A 21,203-nucleotide genomic window follows, 5' to 3' on the forward strand; every position below is an offset into this window, starting at 1 on the left:
ATTTAACAGATTTTTCTTACGTTCTTAGTCAGTTTAGATAATAGAAATATACAAGGAAATTAATATAGTTGTTTTTTCAACTGTTAGGTTTATGAAGAGAACTCACTGGCGTATTATAATTTTATTGGTCTGCTTTTGTAAATTATTAGTAAACTGAATTAAATCGTTAAAGACCACGTCGAAATAAATTATCAAATCAGAAAGATATTTTGCCATAAAAGGTTGGTACTTAAGAAGATATTGATTTAATCAACCCAATCACAAAGCTGTATTTTTCTGTGAGACTTCCAGCACCTGTGCCATGCTTTCCATTGCGCATGCTTCGCATATAATCAGAAAATAGAATTATCTAAACTTAATATAATAATAATATTTGACCAAATCTTATACCAATTGTGGTTTCTCAAATGGACAATACACTTTAAATGACAACTCTTCAATTTGTTTTATCTAAGTGTAATATAAAAGTACAGTTCTTCTCATTATTGAAAAAAATAACTTATTACAAATATAAGTATTTTTATTAACTGTTTCACATTTTGTTCTAATGACGGACTTTCACAGAAGTGCATTTAAATCAGTAACAGGAAAGCCAATGGGTAAGTGTATTTATGATTTAAGTGTAAATAAGAAATATATGTGATTCAGAAAAGATACAATTTTTATTTTGTATCTTAAAGTATATTAAAATTTCAAATCATTTGTGTAAAGAATAATTGAGTACCCAATAAACATGTCGTCTGTTGTTTTTTGTGTGTGTGTAGTTTTTTTTTTTATTTTAAAATCTAAATGAACGAAAATGTTTTATCAAAATGAAAGAAGATGTAAGGTATACGTCATTGAGACAGCAACCAAAATGACTAAATAACCAAATGTCATCTTAGGATATTTTAGATATTTGTTAGAAAAAACAATGTGCATATTAAATACCGTAAGAGTCGAACTAACATTTTTTTTTTACTATATTTAACTGTGACATTTATAAAAAGTGTTGAAAAAATAAAAATCTAAATCAACATGATGCCTTTGGAGCACTCACGATAGAGTTTTATAACTTAACAAAATTAATAAAAATAAACTTTTCTCGTCTTTTTACTTATTATTTACTTTTTTCTTAATTATTTTTCATTCCGTACAGATATAACGGAACCTTCGGACTGACAAATTTCTCGAGTTTGAATTGTTTTGTTCTTGTTTTTTATATACAATATTTAAGATTTTAAGGGATTGATAGGTATGTAAGATATAAGAGTGTAATGTTGATAACACTGCGAACTATTCGACATATAAATAAATGTGCTTTTAGTCCTGCAAAAATATCTTTAAAATATCCTTGAATGTTAGGGCCGATATCTGTTTGCGTCAACAATGCATTAAAAAGCGCCATAATCTATGTGTGCCAATTTTACTTTTGCGCCAATTCGTTTTTAAAAAATAGGTTTTATTTGCGCATATTAAGCCGACACACAGCTGCGCGTTTTAAAAAAAAATGTATTTGATTTTTACTTTAATAGTAAAAATAACGAAAACAGTTTAACTGCACAAGATGCGCATTTCAACAGTACATAACTCTTCAAACTGAATATTTGATAATCCAAAAATTGATTCAAACATCGAAGAGCTAATAAAACCGAAAACGACCAAAATCAAAACCAAACCTGGACAAGAAATGATAGCTATGCTTGAGGGATATCAAGATATGTACTATAAATTAACCCCTTTGTCAGCGAAAAAAACGTCCTCTGAAAATAAAAATCATTGTTCAAATAAGTTTCACATCAAAATAAAACTAACACGCATTCGGATTCATTGCACAACGTCTTTGTTCGTTACAACACCAATGTAATCAAGAAAAATATTGAATTCTGTAGCATAATACAAGATTTCTTTTTTGGTCGAACTTGGAGCAGGTTCCTTATTGCCATTGAATTGACGGCGAATATATATCAGTTCCTTTTCTCAATTATTTTCACCAATTTCAAAGAATTGATTATCTTAGAATATCTCTCAGATTGTTTTCTTTTGCATACTTTTATCAAACTCTGACTTTCTAGTTTTTTGTATAAAGTCTAATTCACCAGTTCATGCCTTTTCAATTTTGGATGTAAAATGATCTTTAAAGAAATGCCAAGACTTCCTTACAAGTGCAAACAATTCTATAACTGAACGGTTTATTTTTTATTTTTTGTGTGTATTCATAATTTTGATCACTCATAGTTCAGTGGCAGTTTTTCGGCACAATGCCTTAAAGTAAATAGACAGTGGCGAAATTGGTACACTTTTAACAAGGCAATAGGCACAAATGAATTACGGCTAATATTACTGCTTCTTAGTAAGTAGCTTACCTTATATTTACAATCAATCAAATCAAAACGATCTAAGTGTCTGAATTATTAAAGTGCATTCTTGCTTATAAATACAATTAACCATGAGAAACAATGAAAAATGTTATATTTCTCTCTCTCCTAAATATGATTTTGTTTAACAATTTTACAACGATCGCGATTATTTATTTCTGAATATTGATCAAATGTTCTGTTTAAAATCGTTCTCTTTCCCAATTGTTGTGGTATTTTATTTTGAATATATATATAATTTTTAGTTTTATAATCGTATTGTTGTAAAATGTACATGTTTTCTTTTATTTTCTTTTTAAACATATTTACTACACATATCATCGTTGCTTAATTTTTTTCGTTGCCAAATAGCCAATTTATAAATAACTGATCCGTAGTTTTGATAAAATTGAAATAAAGTTTATAACACAAAATTACAAAAAAAAATCAACCACACTTGTCATTATTTCTTTTAAGTGAATCTGAATGGGGTTTAAAGAATAGACAATGATGAACAATAAGTGATGAATAAAGGGCAAAAAAAAAAGAAAATATAGAAAAATGGACCAAATAAAATAAAGAATAGAGAATAATGGGGTGCTAAAATATAAAAAACTGATAATAAAGGTCCATAAATGTGAAAAATAGCTAAAAAAATAAAGGAATACAGAAAAGAATGGCCCCATCCACACCCTCTTTTAATACTTCATTTTATAATCGGTGGCTAAAGAGTATATCGAATAAATAATCATTATGTCGATCTCCTTGTAGGTAATAATCTATGATATAAATAGTAAGTTTAATTTTCCTATGGCAAATTTTACCATAGTTCGAATTTTCGTGTGCCATAATTTTTCCTTAGTACAAACGTCTCAATTGTGCTAGTTGTATGTTTAATTAATTGTTTTCCCTTTTTTTGGGGGGGGTCTGTTAGTTATCTTTTTCCCTTTTTTGTGGGAGGGGGGATCTGTTTGTTATCACATTTTTTTTATCTAAGCTTAATTGTAAATCATTTTGTATAAATACAGAATTGATTGATTGATTGATTGTTGGTTGCTTAACGTCCAGTGGCAAATATTTCATGCATATTCAGGACGAGAACAAGTTCACAATAAATACAACAGGTAGGTTCTGTAATAGATTAAGGGATTAAGGTCGGAGAAATTTAGACTGCCACGGGAAATGAGGGTATATTGGATAGGGACAGAAATTTAGCCTTGCAACAGGTCACCTACGGACCCCTCAAAGAGATGTTGCAAGGGTTCTTAACGTGCAAAGAGCGTGGCACTCTCTTTACACGAGGCATCGGATTTAACGTCCCCATTCTGACCGGACGTGGCTGCAAATTTGTACATCCCGCACAGCCAAACGGACGCCCCACTTTAGCACGGGTTTTACTGCCGGTCGGAGGAAGACCAATGGTGACCATACTTCTATTCCCCAGTCACCCTTGGGGGTAATACAGAATTGTAAACGCAATCAATATAACTGAGACGTATAAATTTCCGCAATGCTTTTATATTAAATTTTTCATTCAGTTAAAAGCGGCGAACATCAATACTATAAAAAGAGAGCACACGCAAGCGTTTAAATTAAAGCAAACAATTGTTAAATGATAACAAAATTTAATTTTACGTACTATTGGCTGTTGTCTCATTGACGTTTAAGTCACATCATCTTTTATTCACATTATGTAACAGTTAATATGTATGATAAATTTACGTTATGATTGTAAGATAACGTGCTAGAATACAAACACATTTAATCGATTGATTTTGATTATATGAAGTTGACGTACCTCTTGGTGTTTTTTTCGATGGTGTTTGGTTTCAATGCATAGTCTATTATTTACCTTCTTTTATTTAACTATTTTTAAAGTATTGCGACAGGTGTGTATTGAGGAATTAACTTAGCCAACATAACGCTGAAAAAAATATTATGACGATTGAATGTGAGTTGATTAACGTACTTTGTCATTGGGCGATATTCAACCAACAATTAACCAATCAATGTTTAATACATTGGGTTTCCGCTTTTATAGTTAATACTTGTATAAAAAATGGCTAGTATCTCCAATCCGACACATGTTGCAAGCATTTCAAAGGCATGAACTGGTTTTAATTTACGACTTATATGATATAACGATGGTTTAACAAATTAACAGAAAAAAAAACATATTCATATAAATTAAAATTTGAAATAAGCATCACAGCTGTTATTCATTTGTCTACGAAGAAGCTGTAATTACATACTGAATGTGTCTATTTTATCTGTTTGAAAATCTTAGCCGCACAAACATATTAATATTTTAAAAACTCTATTAAAGAAATTTAGATAAATTTTCAAATTATAAGTGTCAATATCAAGGCTAAGTAATGAGAGGACACATGGATTACCAAGATACAAATGAATAGAACGATCTGAACCCAATCACATGATTAACTGAAAAGGGAACAATAAGAACTGTCCCGTATTTAAACATTACCGAATGTAATAAGATATGACCGAGGACCAACATATAATAGACAATTACATGGACATAGACATAACCAAAAATAAAAAGAAAAATGAATAAATAAATGAATAAATAAATAAATAAATGAATAAATGAATAAATGAATAAATAAATAAATAAATAAATAAATAAATAAATAAATAAATAAATCGAACATTTAATAAACTCAGATAATGTTACTTCGCAACATTTCATTTTCGTGTCCAATGTAGACTGGTAGCAACCCGAGGGTGTGGATGGGGTCCTTCATTTCTTAATTATGTACACCATTTTCTCTATTCTTTATTTATTTTGTCCTTTATTCATTAATCTTTATATTACAGCACCACATGATTCGCTACTCATTTTTATGCCTATTTTTCTCAATTCTTTATTTTTGGCCATCTATTCTGCCACTTTTAGCCCATTATTCTCTCTTCCGTAAACCCCTTTCAGACCTTCTAACATAGCGGAACACTTCAAGCGTGAGTGAGTTTGTTCTCTATAATTTCTTTGTTATATAAACTTATAATCGTTTAGAATATTAGCAATTTGAGTGTATTATTTGAATTTAACAATTTAATGAATTTACAAATTCCGAAATCTTAAGAATTAAAAGCATATATGTTTGGGACCATTTTACGCTAACTGTTTGTAATCATTCAACTCATGATATATTTTTAGACGATATGCTAAAAAACACAGAAGCGTGTAACCCGAATAATGTCAGTCGTTATATTCCGCCGAACTCCGACTAATCTCCGATTGCTCCATTATGCTATATGCCGCTAGAGAGCGTAGAATTATTCGAGTTAAGTCTTGTAACCCTTTTGATGAGCTCGATGCGCTTTTCCGGAATTACCTTCCCTAGCAATTTCCAACACTTAAACAAAAACATGAATATTTTTTATATAGATGGGCTATACGAGAATGAAAACATAAGACTCTTCCCGGGGGACTAGCAATTAGTTTTAGTTTAAACAATAATACTCAAGTAAAACATAGTTATGTAGACTGAGTCTTCTTTGCTGTACAATATATAACAATTAAACATTAAAATGAGCATGCTTTAGATAATATATAGATATATATATAATTATAGATTATATATATATATATATAATTCGTCTAAATAACAGCCCAACAATGTTAGATCTGTAAATTTGCGGAAGCAAATATTTGTTCTTCCCTGGCCGGGATTCGAATTCATGCTTCTGACATATCGTGGCACCAAATCGCCTTGCACTATGCCCGACGAGCTGGACCACTCGACCACCTAGGCTCGACTAAAATCAAGCTTTCGGTGGCCGGGTGTTACGTAGAGTTGTCACTGGTTCAGACGGACCTGTTAGTCAAATGCGTTTTGTTTAAATATACTTTTTCACTTATTTGGTCTTTTGGAAAATGTTGTTTGTGCTGTATTTAGACCACTCTACCAAGAAATTTGTTTTGCATGCACACGTTTAAAAATTGCGGTTTTTATCCAACGCAATCATAGGTTTGAACGTTGTTTTCAATTTAGACTTATTTATAAATATAAATATAATATTAGTATAAAAACTGAATTGAAAATAGGAAAGGTGACCATTAAAGAACGACAAAGATGATAACGATGTGTGTTTCACCTTGTATGTTGAAATTATATCACGATGAATTTTTGTATTCTTTTTATAAATTCTAGAACTTGTTTGATAAATTGAACGTTTTGGCCATAGGAAAGAGTAGCATTTCTGCAAATAAAGAGTTCTATATCTAAACTGCAACCTTCATGGAATCCAGTTCAATGATATTATCAAACATGGTAGCCGTTTCATTAAATTGAAGCGACTGTAAAAAAAGCAATGACGTTTATCCTTAACATCAGTCCTAAATAGGTCATAGTTCAAAGACGCTTAACATCTATACTTAATTTGTTTTAAAATTAAAAGTTATTTTGTCATCACATTAACACGGCCCTTTTTTCTTGTCCTAAAACGGTGCTTTGATATAATTTTAGTCTTTATTCAGGCAATATTACAACAAGTCAAATCAGGCAAAAGTACAACAAGTCAGATCAGGCAAAAGTACAACAAGTCAAATCAGGCAAAAGTACAACAAGTCAAATCAGGCAATAGTACAACAACTCTCATCAGGCAATAGTACAACAACTCTCATCAGGCAATAGTACAACAAGTCAAATCAGGCAATAGTACAACAACTCTCATCAGGCAAAAGTACAACAAGTCAAATCAGGCAAAAGTACAACAAGTCAAATCAGGCAAAAGTACAACAAATCAAATCAGGCAATAGTACAACAAATCAAATCAGGCAATAGTACAACAACTCTCATCAGGCAATAGTACAACAAATCAAATCATGCAATATTACAACAAGTCAAATCAGGCAAAAGTACAACAAATCAAATCAGGCAATAGTACAACAAATCAAATCAGGCAATAGTACAACAAATCAAATCAGGCAATATTACAACAAGTCAAATCAGGCAAAAGTACAACAAATCAAATCAGGCAATAGTACAACAAATCAAATCAGGCAATATTACAACAAGTCAAATCAGGCAAAAGTACAACAAATCAAATCAGGCAATAGTACAACAAATCAGATCAGGCAATAGTGCAACAAATCAAATCAGGCAAAAGTACAACAAATCAAATCAGCCAATAGTACAACAACTCTCATCAGGCAATAGTACAACAACTCTCATCAGGCAATAGTACAACAACTCTCATCAGGCAATAGTACAACAAATCAAATCAGGCAATAGTTCAACAAATCAAATCAGGCAATAGTACAACAACTCTCATCAGGCAATAGTACAACAACTCTCATCAGGCAATAGTACAACAACTCTCATCAGGCAATAGTACAACAAGTCAAATCAGGCAATAATACAACAAATCAGATCAAGCAATAGTGCAACAAATCAGATCAGGCAATAGTACAACAAATCAGATCAGGCAATAGTACAACAAATCAAATCAGGCAAAAGTACAACAAATCAAATCAGCCAATAGTGCAACAAATCAGATCAGGCAATAGTACAACAAATCAGATCAGGCAATAGTGCAACAAATCAAATCAGGCAAAAGTACAACAAATCAAATCAGCCAATAGTACAACAAGTCAAATCAGGCAATAATACAACAAAACAAATCAGATCAGGCAATAGTATAACAAGTCAGATCAGGCAATAGTACAACAAATCAAATCAGGCAATAGTACAACAAATCAAATCAGGCAATAGTACAACAAATCAAATCAGGCAATAGTACAACAAATCAGATCAGGCAATAGTACAATAGGCAACCAGTCATTAGGTGTTTTATTATACTGAACAACACAATCATTAAGTGTTTATTATACCAATCTAACTTACTTTCTAAAAGTGTACATATATCATCTGAAAGAAAAGAAAAATGTCACATAACTTGACATGCATAAGATGAACGATACGTTTGTTTTTTATAGTCTATGTTGTATTTGTAAATATTTCATTAATTGCAATCAAGACTAGAAATACTTGTGTTAAACTTTCCGTGCATATAATAAATTCTAGCTAAAGTACACCAAACGCAAATACAGGTCAAGAAGACGACGACAAACCCATCTTATAAATTAAGTACTATATTTTAGATCTTTAAAAAATGTGTCGCAAAGATTTTCTTTCTCTTTTATAATTGCGTCTTGTAAGTGAAATTACGATCGACACATGTATTATACTGTTTACGATATTAGAGTTTGACGTTACCAAGCACACAAAATCCAAGCAGAATGGTTAATGACGTCATTATTGTCCAATGAAAAATAAGCATGAAAAAGTACGGGAAATATGATTATAAAACTATTAACCGGGGTAATAGTCTTTGAAACTATTGACTGGCAAATAGTCTGTGGAATGAAATAGCACAATTATTTCATTATTTTTTATATAGAAAAAACATAGTGAGGTATAATAATACAACAACTCTCATCAGGCAATAGTACAACAAATCAGATCAGGCAATAGTACAACAAATCAGATCAGGCAATAGTGCAACAAATCAAATCAGGCAATAGTACAACAACTCTCATCAGGCAATAGTACAACAACTCTCATCAGGCAATAGTACAACAACTCTCATCAGGCAATAGTGCAACAAATCAGATCAGGCAATAGTTCAACAACTTAAATCAGGCAATAGTACAACAACTCTCATCAGGCAATAGTGCAACAAATCAGATCAGGCAATAGTTCAACAACTTAAATCAGGCAATTGTACAACAAATTTTACAATCAATTATTTTCTTTTCAGACGAAATTTCAATCGCACATCACAATTTGCTTCGACGATTCCACCAGTTTCCGACTGCTAATGTTTTAACAGAGGGTGCCTCTTGTTCCAGGGATCCAGAGAACGGTGTAAATAAATCAACATTAAATCCAGACAATTCTACGACAAACCCATTTCGTCCCTGGTTATGCGAGAGTAAAACGACGACAAAAACAGAGAGTACAAATCCGGAAACAGAATGTTCGGAAACTAATTCAGGTACTAGTCATTTGTTTTATGCGGGATTTTATTTCAAATGTCTGGAATAAATATTTATACGTTTAACTGAAGAATTATTTACATCATTTTTTTTCAAATTTCCTCTCAAAATTTAGTCTGTAAAATAAAAAAAACGCACTATTTTCTATATAACCATATAAACTGTTTATAAAAGATAATTTGTTCCATTTATTACAGATCAGACGATAGTATCCAGAAATATTTTTAAACCATCACTTAGTGATTTATATCGTTACCAATGGGCACAACATTTATATCGTTCTCCATTTAATTTTCTAACATACGGGCAACAAGCTCTTTGGACAGATCCAAGATTTTTTCACTTTTTTGGTCAAAGAAAAGATTTGTCACATGGAATGTTTCCACATAAATACACAGAAGAGGGAGAAGTTATTGGAAAAGGTTTATACGAATGTTTAAAATGTCTGAAACAGTTCAGCACACCACATGGTTTGGAAGTCCACGTTCGACGTTCGCATAGCGGTAGACGACCTTATGCTTGTGACATTTGCAACAAAACTTTTGGTCATTCTGTGAGTTTGTCTCAACACAGAGCCGTTCATACTCAAGAAAAATCTTTTCAGTGCCAGCAGTGCGGAAAATCATTCAAGCGGTCTTCAACCCTTTCTACCCATCTTCTCATTCATAGCGACACAAGACCTTATCCGTGTCCATATTGCGGAAAACGATTCCACCAGAAATCGGACATGAAAAAACACACCTACATACATACAGGTAAATATTTGTACTTAATTTTCACATTGTCCGTGCTGTTTGCTGTTTTTATAAATATTCGCTAGTATCTGCATGTCATGACATACCATTGTTACGAAATAATTTCAATACTTTCGGATTTTTTAATCTCCTTAAGGTCAAGGTTACCAAAATCTGTGTTATGTCACAGATTTTGGTAAAATTTGGCGTACAACTTTGGCTCGTTGAACTACAACTAAAAATCGAAAAAAATAATATATTATTTTTTTTTCTGAAATATAACCGAATTAAGTTTACATATTTTGAAAGAATTCATGCAGTTATATTTCAGAAAAAAAAAGAGAAAATGCATTATTTTTTCGATTTTCAGTTCCATTTCAACATACCGCAGCTATACGCAATATTTGACACAAATCTATGATATGACCCATTAACCGTCACTTCACCTTAATTTAGTGGTGTCATTTTTCTAATTACATGAACATGATGAAAGTGGTTAACAACAGACGGCATTCGAAAGAAAACTGAAATTCAAGCCACTTGTGTTTACATGAATTAGAAGTATGTTAAGTCTTGGTAATCAAAATAAAAGTGCATAAATTAGTCTTGTATTTTAAGGTGACAGACTTTAATGTATGTAGAGCGGGGGTATATTTCGTTAAGCATAAAAGGATATATGAAGTGTTGCAACACAACACCAACCCACACATCCAAATGCAGAGACACTCGCACACAAAACGATCTTTCAGTGATCTGTATCATTATTGTTGTTCCAATCTTTCAAGCATTTATTGATTATTGTGTATTTTATTAATTTATGCAATTCAATATAATTTTGTACTCAATCAATGCATTTTACAAAATTTTACTGCACCGTTAGCAGACAGGTTTAGTAAAAAGGTTGCAACTGCATAGCTTATCATAGCTGGAAAAAAACAATAACAGACTTCAAAATATTTGTGAGGGTGAATGACTTTTTTTCTCCCTGTGGAAAGATCTTTTCTAATCTGTAAATAAAAAGGCATTTCGACAGAGAATTTTCTCAAATTAAATATAAGGGGGTATGGAAAGTTTGCATTTCGTAATTGTCATTTCTTTTATTATATCTTACTCGTTGGTAAATCAGATCAGCGTCAAACATTCTGCTGCACTTGTCAATAAAATTGAAATCGACACGTCAAAAGGACAACGTCAACATCAGTTGATATTTGATTTTCCCAGAAGTCTTTGTAAATCATGGAAGATCGTCGATGTTTTGATTTGATCAGTGTAATAGAAACTTCTTTAGATTGAGTTTGATTTGCGAGATTTGCCCGAAGTTTATTTGCTTCCATTCGGAATACTAATTTTTGTAATCTGCATATAGTTTCCATATATGACTCTAGAGTCTTTAATTTAATCTGACAGAGGTATCGGTTTGGGGTGATAGGTACGAGCTTAGCTCAGATTCATTTTACTATTGTAGCAATAACAAAAAAACCCATCAAAAATGGAACTTTTAAATACAAGTACAAAATGATAATTCTGTAAGATTATTGTTTCTTTTATAAGTAACTTGACTTTCTTCCATCAATCACAATCTGACGTTCTTCTGCCACTACAACTGACAACATTTTAAAGTTTTAAACCATATTAATATTGGTGCTATTTCACAATTCTTAATAAACAATTTAGATCAATTTCGAATCGTCAGAATAAGTAAGAATTTTATGCAATCAAGACCTGTTTGGTGTTGGTATATTAGATTTGAAGTCTTATATCTAATACGACTTAAACAGGCTGACATGAATGTACAATTTATCTCTATTTGTTGTAATACCTTATTGAACCCCATATCTGATCAGGAAGCATTAATTTAATGGGAGAGTCTCGAGGACTTGTAATTAACAGTCCAATGTGGATAACGCTAACAGAATTATATCTGATCTCAGTTTATCTTCTGTTATAACTTCGGTTGTCGCATGGGCGTGTTCGATTTGACATTTTATGTGATTTCAATTAACCGCAGACCGCTAAATTATCATAAAGAATGGTAGTCGTTTACAGAAACAATTAAAAATATCTTAGTAACACTATAGTATGGAGTTGAGGTTCGCAAACATTTTAATTCATTACTTTGCTCATGATTTTGATAACTCTCATATATTGCATTTTTCAGGTGAGAAGCCATACAAGTGTACCCACTGTGGGAAGGCATTCAGTCAGTCATCAAATCTCATCACTCACTGCCGTAAACACACAGGTTTCAAACCATTCTGTTGTCAGAAATGTGGTCGGTCATTTCAAAGGAAAGTCGACCTCCGCCGCCACCAGGAAACCCAGCACGCAGAGGAAGTGACATCATCGGCGGATGCTTGCATGAATTCGAGTTCAGACTGTTTAGTTCCAAAAACTCCACCCGCAATCAACATTGTATAGACAAATATTCTATTGTAGTTGTAAATTAGAAATAGAAAAATAGTCAACGGGATGCTTGGGTAGATGAAAATCACACACATCGTTTATATTTTTACACACAATTGTATACTTAATACATTTTATCTAGTGCTATACTTAAACGACAAAATTAGAGTACTATTTGTATATTAATTGTTGAACTTTTTATATATTATGTTTACTAATTTATTTTGCTGCTTGCTTGCAAATTTGGAATGTATGTATCCCCGTTCATACATATAAATACTACATTCAGTATTCAGATAAGGGGATAACTATATAATCTCAAAGGTGGCTTGTGTTCTATAAGTCAGGTTGACTTTGTCTCATTTGGCAAGAAAACAGAGCTTGTCTCTCAACTTCAATAACTGAACAATTGTGCCTGTGTATATGTGCATGTGCGTGTGTCGGTTTTCGTGCATGTACGTATGTCTGTCTTTGTATATGTGTGTGTGCCTGTGCGTGTGTCTGTCTTGGTGCATGTGTGTGTGCCTGTGTATGCGTCTGTCTTCGTGCATGTGTGTGTGTGCCTGTGTATTCGTCTGTCTTCGTGCATGTGTGATATGAGCGAAATTGAAATCAAAGTCAATCTTAAACAGAATTTAGTCAAATTATCGATTATTGTGCACAATTTCGTAACAGTGAAATAAAGAACTGTAATTAAAGATATTTATTTATTGCCTGATAATGTTAAAGTCATGGTCACAGATGTTTGATCATGTTAATCTGTGATGTAGCCACTCAGAAATTGAAAACAGGAAGAAGGTTCAAGGGAGACAATAAAAACCTGAAAGACAGAAAACACCTAAACTGGACCCCTGTTGTGTTCACTTATCGCTACACTTCGGTGTGGAAATTTAGATGGAATGGCGGACCAGTTTAGAAAACACCATGGCCAAAAATAGAAATAAGGACCAAAGACGGACAAACAAAACATCATGGATTCTACAAATTCCCGTAGAGTGTGCTGTTTATCCATTCGAGATGATATACAAATTTTAAATGCGAGGCATTACAAGCATTTTAATTTAAAACTGTAACGTTACTATCGAGAGTGGATAAAATTATAATTGATAAGTGGATTTGAAACATATTAGTTGGCGATTTTCAAATCTCATAAATCCACAAAGAAGATGCAAATCAATGGAAAAAACCAATAAGCTGAGGGAATCGTATGAACTCAAAAAGAAGCGAGAAAGGGTATGCATTAACCCACCATGCAAAACTCAGTCAAAACGTCACAACATGAAAATAATCAGTAAATTTGACTCTTAAGGATGTTCGCTCAACTTATTTTTAAATTTTTGCCAGATATTCGGAATCCTCTGGCTTTATCCATGTAGTGCCATTAAACAAATTTGCCCGCTAACCCCTACTTTTCTTTTTATAATTTCAATACATATATTTTAAAAAGCCATATTTGAAAATGTTATAAAATCCTTGTTTTTTTTTCATAGTTTTTGAAAGGAAAAAAGTGTCAACGTTAAATATATGAAAACTATAGAAAGAATCATTTCCTGCCAAATTTTCAGTGGCTTATATCTAGAAAACAAGCTCACGGACCATTCACTTTTTTCTGCATTTTTAGTTCCTTTATTTATATACTATTAAAAATGTATAACAGTCTTTTAAAAAGCTTGTTATTTTAAAACAGAGTAGCGAACATCCTTTTAAATGATATATTAGAAAACTCTTAACACCAAAGTACAACATAGACAACATATTATTTATCAGTCATCTAAAGTTACTGCGAAAGAAAACCTGGTAACACCGGAAAATGTGACCTGACCAATAAAGTGTGAAAATTAGGTCACGGTCATATTAAGTACATTTATATGTCAGACGCATATTAACTTGTTACAACAAATTCACATACTAAATGTACTTGTCTTCTGGTGTACAACCAAAGAGAACACCACCTTGTTCTGTTTGAATACCAAAAAAAAGTAATGAAAGAACAAATGTATATTTAAATCTTTTATTAGTATTTACAAGTAATAATTTAGACACTATACAAAAAGTGATTAAAATAGTTAGATAATCCTTTTTGGAAAAAAAATACACTTAGTAACCTACGTTACGAATATGAATGTGTTAAAAAAAAACCAGAAAGTTAAGACACCAGTGTCTTAAAAAAAGAACAAAAATCATGAATCGGAAATTCAATTACGATGTTCAGAGGTAGAACAAGACGATGTTTACAGGCAATCCATTGGCATGAACACAGAAAACTAGTGTACACATTGTCACGAGCCTCTGTTCCGAATGTTATAAGAAACCATAGGAACTGACATAGAAAATAAGTTAACACCTCATCACAAGCCTCTGTATCAAATGGTTATCACATGTGATATTTTCACAAGCCTCTTTTCAGAATGTTGTTACAAATGTTATAAAACGATCCTACAATTTTTCACCCAAGCTTTGTCATCTATTATTCCAGGGTACATCTTTCTCAAAATTCGTTGATATATATTTTGGTGTGCAGATTTAAAGACTGCACTTACTGACCGATTGTAACGATATTACACTGGCTGACCGATTGTAACGATATTACACTGGCTGACCGATTGTAACGATATTACACTGGCTGACCGATTGTAACGATATAACTGACCGATTGTAACGATATTACAAGTCTTCTATTTTGTGTCATCGGGTAGCTGTGTCATAAGCCATATACCCCCAAAAAACCAGTTTCAATCATATTTTGACATATAAGTATTATACAGCTTTTTTGTTGATTGTAATTGAAGAAGTATCATGTAGAACGAAATGACAGTTGACCTCTAGTTCCTTCTTTTGCAAAGTGTTGATTACGAAGAACAAAAACTTGTAATTTTCTAAAATTACAATAGTCATTTGGATTTGAAAAAAAATCGTCGGCATCGCTTGTGATCTTGGAATTTTGTGCAGTTAAGAAGCTTTCAACAATTAACAAGATGTGGGTGAATTAAAACATGGGGTTAAAAATCATACACCTAAGATCAGGATGTCGTCAAATGGTCTTCAATGGTCGAAAAACGCATACAACAAATAACAAGCCGCGAGTCTGAAATAATGAATAAATCCAACAGAGACATCTAATCCTCTAGAGTTTCCAGTAGATCCGTGAAGTCAACAGAGACATCTAATCCTCTAGAGTTTCCGGTAGTTCCGTGAAGTCAACAGAGACATCTAATCCTCTAGAGTTTCCAGTAGTTACGTGAAGTCAACAGAGACAACGAATCCTCTAGAGTTTCCAGTAGTTCCGTGAAGTCAACAGAGACATCTAATCCTCTAGAGTTTCCAGTAGTTCCGTGAAGTCAACAGAGACATCTAATCCTCTAGAGTTGCCAGTAGTTCCGTGAAGTCAACAGAGACATCTAATCCTCTAGACCTTCCAGTAGTTCCGTGAAGTCAACAGAAACAACTAATTATCTAGAGTTGCCAGTAGTTCCGTGAAGTCAACAGAAACAACTAATTCTCTAGAGTTTCCAGTAGTTCCGTGAAGTCAACAGAGACATCTAATCCTCTAGAGTTTCCAGTAGTTACGTGAAGTCAACAGAGACAACTAATCCTCTAGAGTTTCCAGTAGTTCCGTGAAGTCAACAGAAACAACTAATTCTCTAGAGTTTCCAATTCCGTGAATTCAACAGAGACATCTAATCCTCTAGAGTTGCCAGTAGTTCCGTGAAGTCAATAGAGACAACTAATTCTCTAGAGTTTCCAGTAGTTCCGTGAAGTCAACAGAAACAACTAATTCTCTAGAGTTTCCAGTAGTTCCGTGAAGTCAACAGAGACATCTAATCCTCTAGAGTTTCCAGTAGTTCCGTGAAGTCAACAGAAACAACTAATTCTCTAGAGTTGCCAGTAGTTCCGTGAAGTCAACAGAGACAACTAATCCTCTAAAGTTGCCAGTAGTTCCGTGAAGTCAACAGAGACAACTAATCCTCTAGAGTTTCCAGTAGTTCCGTGAAGTCGACAGAGACAACTAATCCTTTAGAGTTTCCAGTAGTTCCGTGAAGTCAACAGAGACAACTAATCCTCTAGAGTTTCCAGTAGTTCCGTGAAGTCAACAGAGACAACTAATCCTCTAGAGTTTCCAGTAGTTCCGTGAAGTCAACAGAGACAACTAATCTTCTAGAGTTGCCAGTAGTTCCGTGAAGTCAACAGAGACAACTAATCCTCTAGAGTTTCCAGTAGTTCCGTGAAGTCAACAGAGACAACTAATCCTCTAGAGTTTCCAGTAGTTCCGTGAAGTCAACAGAGACAACTAATCCTCTAGAGTTTCCAGTAGTTCCGTGAAGTCAACAGAGACAACTAATCCTCTAGAGTTTCTAGTAGTTCCTTAAAGTCAACAGAAATAAGTTATTTTGCTTTTATAAAATTTCCAGTAGTTTCGTGAAGTCAACAGAGACAACTAATCCTCTAGAGTTTCCAGTAGTTCCGTGAAGTCAACAGAGACAACTAATCCTCTAGAGTTTCTAGTAGTTCCTTAAAGTCAACAGAAATAAGTAATTTTGCTTTTATAAAATTTTGAAAATAACTTCAAATAAAGGAATATATCTCCCCATGCAAAAGCTCTGATTCCCTGATCAGCTTTTAGCTTTTTTTAATTATGTGAATTCACATGAACAATAATTATTGTGTAGTTGCATTCGACACACCAAAGTGTGTTGGCCTGCAAAGATAAACAGTAAATACCTAAAAACATGGAAATACCATAGTGCCTTCATGAATTGAACTTAAGATTGGTAAAAATCAAGATGCAGTCAAAATTGTTTGAGACTTCCACACAAACGAGCGCCAAAAGTTTATTGAGATAATATGGGTCGACAATCAAACATCCTCATAGTTTGAATGAGATTGTGTGCTATATATAATAAGCACATATGCCCATAGTTGTAAAGAAATTTTGTGTGTAACAAATGCAAATCACACACATCTTTATTTGAAATGAGATTATGCGGTGTATGTCGAAAATTTCACAATCTCTATAGATGGATGGAGATAATGTGCGTCGACAATCACAATCTTCATAGTAGGAATGGGATTGTAGCGTCGAAAATCACACATTCCAAAAAGTTGGAATGAGATTGTGTCCTTCGACAATCTTTCTTCTTTGCAGTTTGGTTAAGATTTTGTGCCTTCGGAAAAACGTCCTTTCAAAAAATGAAAACAACACGTTATAAATTTCATGCGTCCGAAGCGCTTTTCTGGATTTACCTTCATCAGGAACGCTCAAAGCCGAATATTCAAAAATCTATAAAAAAGAAAATTTCGGAAATCATTTATTCATAAATTATGCGGAAAAATCACGACAATAACATACGAAAAGGACATAATTGCAAATCATACAGGGGTAGCATGATTCTCACATTGATGATAAAAAAACACTACACCATTCAAAAAAGTTCCTGGAAAAAAGGAAAAGTAGAAGTCTTTTTCCTATCGCTTCGTACATTTGAACCGGATCTGTTCAGTTGAATACGTTTTCAATTATGAAAATTGAACTTTCCTGTGGATATAAATCAAAGTGATATAGTTGCAAAATCTTTACACATCTTGCACAGTTAAGCTGTGGATCAAATCTTATAATTTAAGACATAAATACCCCTGTTACCCTTTGTGAAAGCGAACAATAAAGCATGAAGCGTATGCATCGAAAACTGTGGTTAAAACGTCTATACATGATAAGCAATATCTATAATATTGCCGGGTTTTCGTTGGTGAAAGCACAGTTTAATAAATACTATAAGGTAAGATTGCGTATTGAATCAATATATATAGTCTCGGTCAAGGCGATTTGTAATTTGTCATTTGGTGTAGGTTTTTGTCCATTTTTACAGTCTCGGTCAGGGCTTGGACTATTATAATAGTCCCAGGTCAGGGCGATTTGAAAATTGTCATTTGGTTTAGTGTAGGTTGTTTTCCATTGTTGAATACCGTTTTGTTACCTCTATATGTCTATAGATGTTATATTGCTATCTCATAAGGGTTATCCACCATATAGATTTAACCTGCTTTCCCTATAGATATGTTATCTTATAAATTCGGTCCTAGTCTACAGAAGGTTGTTTTTTCTAAAGATTTATGTATCAAATGAAAATCGTTTCGCATACAAAATTATAAAAACATTTTTAAAACAAAGTAGAAAATAAAATCCCTTTTTAATAGAGTTTTGCTATGTCGCGTGTCTGATAAAATACAGGTGGAAAAACAAGGACAGATAAGCAGGGATAAGGGTCGGATTTAATTGTTACTTAGTCTAAATTATAATGTAAACATTGTGTATTGGCAATATATAAAATCAGAAGAATTAGATTAATTTGGAATTTTTAAAAGGTGATTTTTTTAGAAACCTTGTTTAAAATCTTACTTATTGAAACATTTTATGTACACAAGGATTTTGCAGAGTATTACGATTGTTCGTTGTTTTTATAATGGGTTATGTTTTATTTAAAGTTTTATTAAAGAATTCTTTCACGCATTATAACATGACCTCTTCTCAAACAAGATAGGCTTGGATACTTGCACCCGTGTTTGTTACACAAATAGAGTTAATAAATTGGGGAACTTGAATATTAAACATCATTTAACTTCCATAAAATCAAATTTTATCCAGGCTTACACATTATTGTTATTTATAAAAAAAATGTTATTATTTTTGTAAAATTTTGCACCGACGAACATCTGGGACCATTACATTTGTATATGTTTCGTCTTTATCTAAATTTACCTTCGACATAAATTTGTTTTTTAGTTTTGATTTGAATGCGATTCCTATCAATATTTTCAGTAAAATACTCATGTCAAAATCTATAAAATAATTTCAAAAAATTCTGTCTTTAGGCACATACAAGCTTTTATAATTTGATTTAATTTTCATAAATACTACACATTATTGCGTGTACCTCAAAGTATTCACACGAGAGATTAATACTATGTATATATATATACTTCTTGACTGCAGCATTAATGACTAATAATTCATGTTCAATTTATATTGCAATGATATATATACACAACACGTATATGTATGTTTTTGTCACAAACATGATTAATTTGTTTATATGACAATAAAGATTATAATTATTATTATATATAGTTAAAGTATGAGATCCTATGATTTTTTTGATTGACCAAACATTTGACATTCTTCTTTCGAATGTTTATACAGTTGGTAATTATTATTTGAGAATCTGTCAATATTCGCAACAAATTTAATATTTCTTTTTCATTCTCGATTTGAAATCATCAACTGAAATTGACCATTTCAGGACACATCTTAAGTTAGCTAGCTAATTGCTATCTATACCTAACCAATGTGGTTGTTTTCCATCAAATAAAGGCAACAGTAGTATACCGCTGTTCGAAACTCATAAATCAATAGAGATAAAAACAAATCCGGGTGACAAACTAAAACTGAGGGAAACGCATCAAATATAAGAGGAGAACAACGACACAACAAAAACACAACATTAAAATGTAACACACACAGAAACGAACTATAATATAACAATGGCCATTTTCCTGACTTGGTACAGGACATTTAAAGAAAAAAATGGTGGGTTGAACCTTTCTATCCATTACGTATATACTGGTGCAACATGTGGAGCAGGATCTTCTGCTTCAGATCGCCCTCCGTTATTTTGGCGGGGTTCGTGTTGATCAGTCTTTAGTTTACTATGTAGTGGTTTGTAGAATGTTGTATGTCCTTTCGTTGTTTTTCGTTTTTTTTCCCAATGATATTGTCGGCTTTTCTTCGTCTTAGGATATTTTTTATTTTCCCTTCATTGGTATTTCTGCTTTTTATAAAAGTCACATGATAATTTTGTAAACTTTTGTAAAACGGCTTTTGAATTGTCAGATTAAAAGTGTTGAAAATAATGCATTTATAGTTTGATACATGTTCTGAAATGTAAGTATCAATGCATCATACTGAAAATCCTTGCGCATTGTTGAATCTCGTCTGATTTTAAAGTCAAGTTTTGAAATTCTTCACTCAGTAATGAAGCTACAAAACATAAACTCACTTTGTAAGTTTTAAAATTAATAATAATTGTAATTCACACAAAATAGAAACATGATGAGAAAAATATCTCGAATTCATATTGCGGCAATATCAGAGAAATAAATTTTGACTATTTTTCTTTCTATTTCTCACTGATAGATAATTTTGGACACACTTTTCTGGTGTATAGATTTCAGTTCTGTACTTTATTGGACCAAAGCTTATTTAACAAGGTGTCCACCAGGAAACTAAGAACTATATTTGTCGAATTAACAAGATTGAAATTCTATACTGTATCTTATCTTGATCGTGTGCCTATATTTACAAACATTTGTACAAGTATCTAAATTATATACCGCATGGCACTTCAGATTTATCGATAAAACCAGATGACGGTCACTCACAACTCGTAATTTACTGATAAAGACAAAGGTGATCCGAGATTTGAGAGGTCTTACACAATCAAAGGTTCGGGTTTGACAGATTTTGTATTCCCACAGTTACTACTATCATGATAATTCACGTAAGCATGTGTCAATCCCTCAAGAAAAGTCACGAAAGTCTATTCAAACACTGTTATAAGTTAGTCTCCTTCTAAATCCAGCATCCATTACTTGTGTAAAGGACGGTCTTGATTGTAGTCCTTCATTTCTTTATTCTTTCATCTTTTTGTTCGT

General features: G+C 32.5%; 1 protein-coding gene across 1 annotated transcript; it reads left to right on the forward strand.

Moving 5' to 3' along the window:
- Positions 1–385: 385 nt before the first annotated feature.
- LOC127699853 (zinc finger protein 271-like) lies at positions 386–13,195 on the forward strand. Its single transcript, XM_052203241.1, has 4 exons — positions 386–599; positions 9,123–9,359; positions 9,558–10,115; positions 12,253–13,195. The coding sequence occupies exons 1-4, from the start codon at positions 548–550 to the stop codon at positions 12,510–12,512; spliced, it is 1,107 nt and encodes a 368-aa protein (XP_052059201.1). The 5' UTR covers positions 386–547; the 3' UTR covers positions 12,513–13,195.
- Positions 13,196–21,203: the final 8,008 nt, after the last annotated feature.

The sequence above is a fragment of the Mytilus californianus genome, unplaced genomic scaffold (genome assembly GCF_021869535.1).
Source record: "Mytilus californianus isolate M0D057914Y unplaced genomic scaffold, xbMytCali1.0.p SCAF_42, whole genome shotgun sequence".
Taxonomy (NCBI): Eukaryota; Metazoa; Mollusca; class Bivalvia; order Mytilida; family Mytilidae; genus Mytilus; species Mytilus californianus.

Bases quoted from the DNA above. Each gene is read 5' to 3' on its own strand.
- LOC127699853 (XM_052203241.1), top strand. From the start codon at position 548: ATGACGGACTTTCACAGAAGTGCATTTAAATCAGTAACAGGAAAGCCA. The intron at 600-9,122 runs GTAAGTGTATTT...TTTTCTTTTCAG, and splicing joins AGTAACAGGAAAGCCAATGG to ACGAAATTTCAATCGCACAT. The intron at 10,116-12,252 runs GTAAATATTTGT...TGCATTTTTCAG, and splicing joins ACACACCTACATACATACAG to GTGAGAAGCCATACAAGTGT.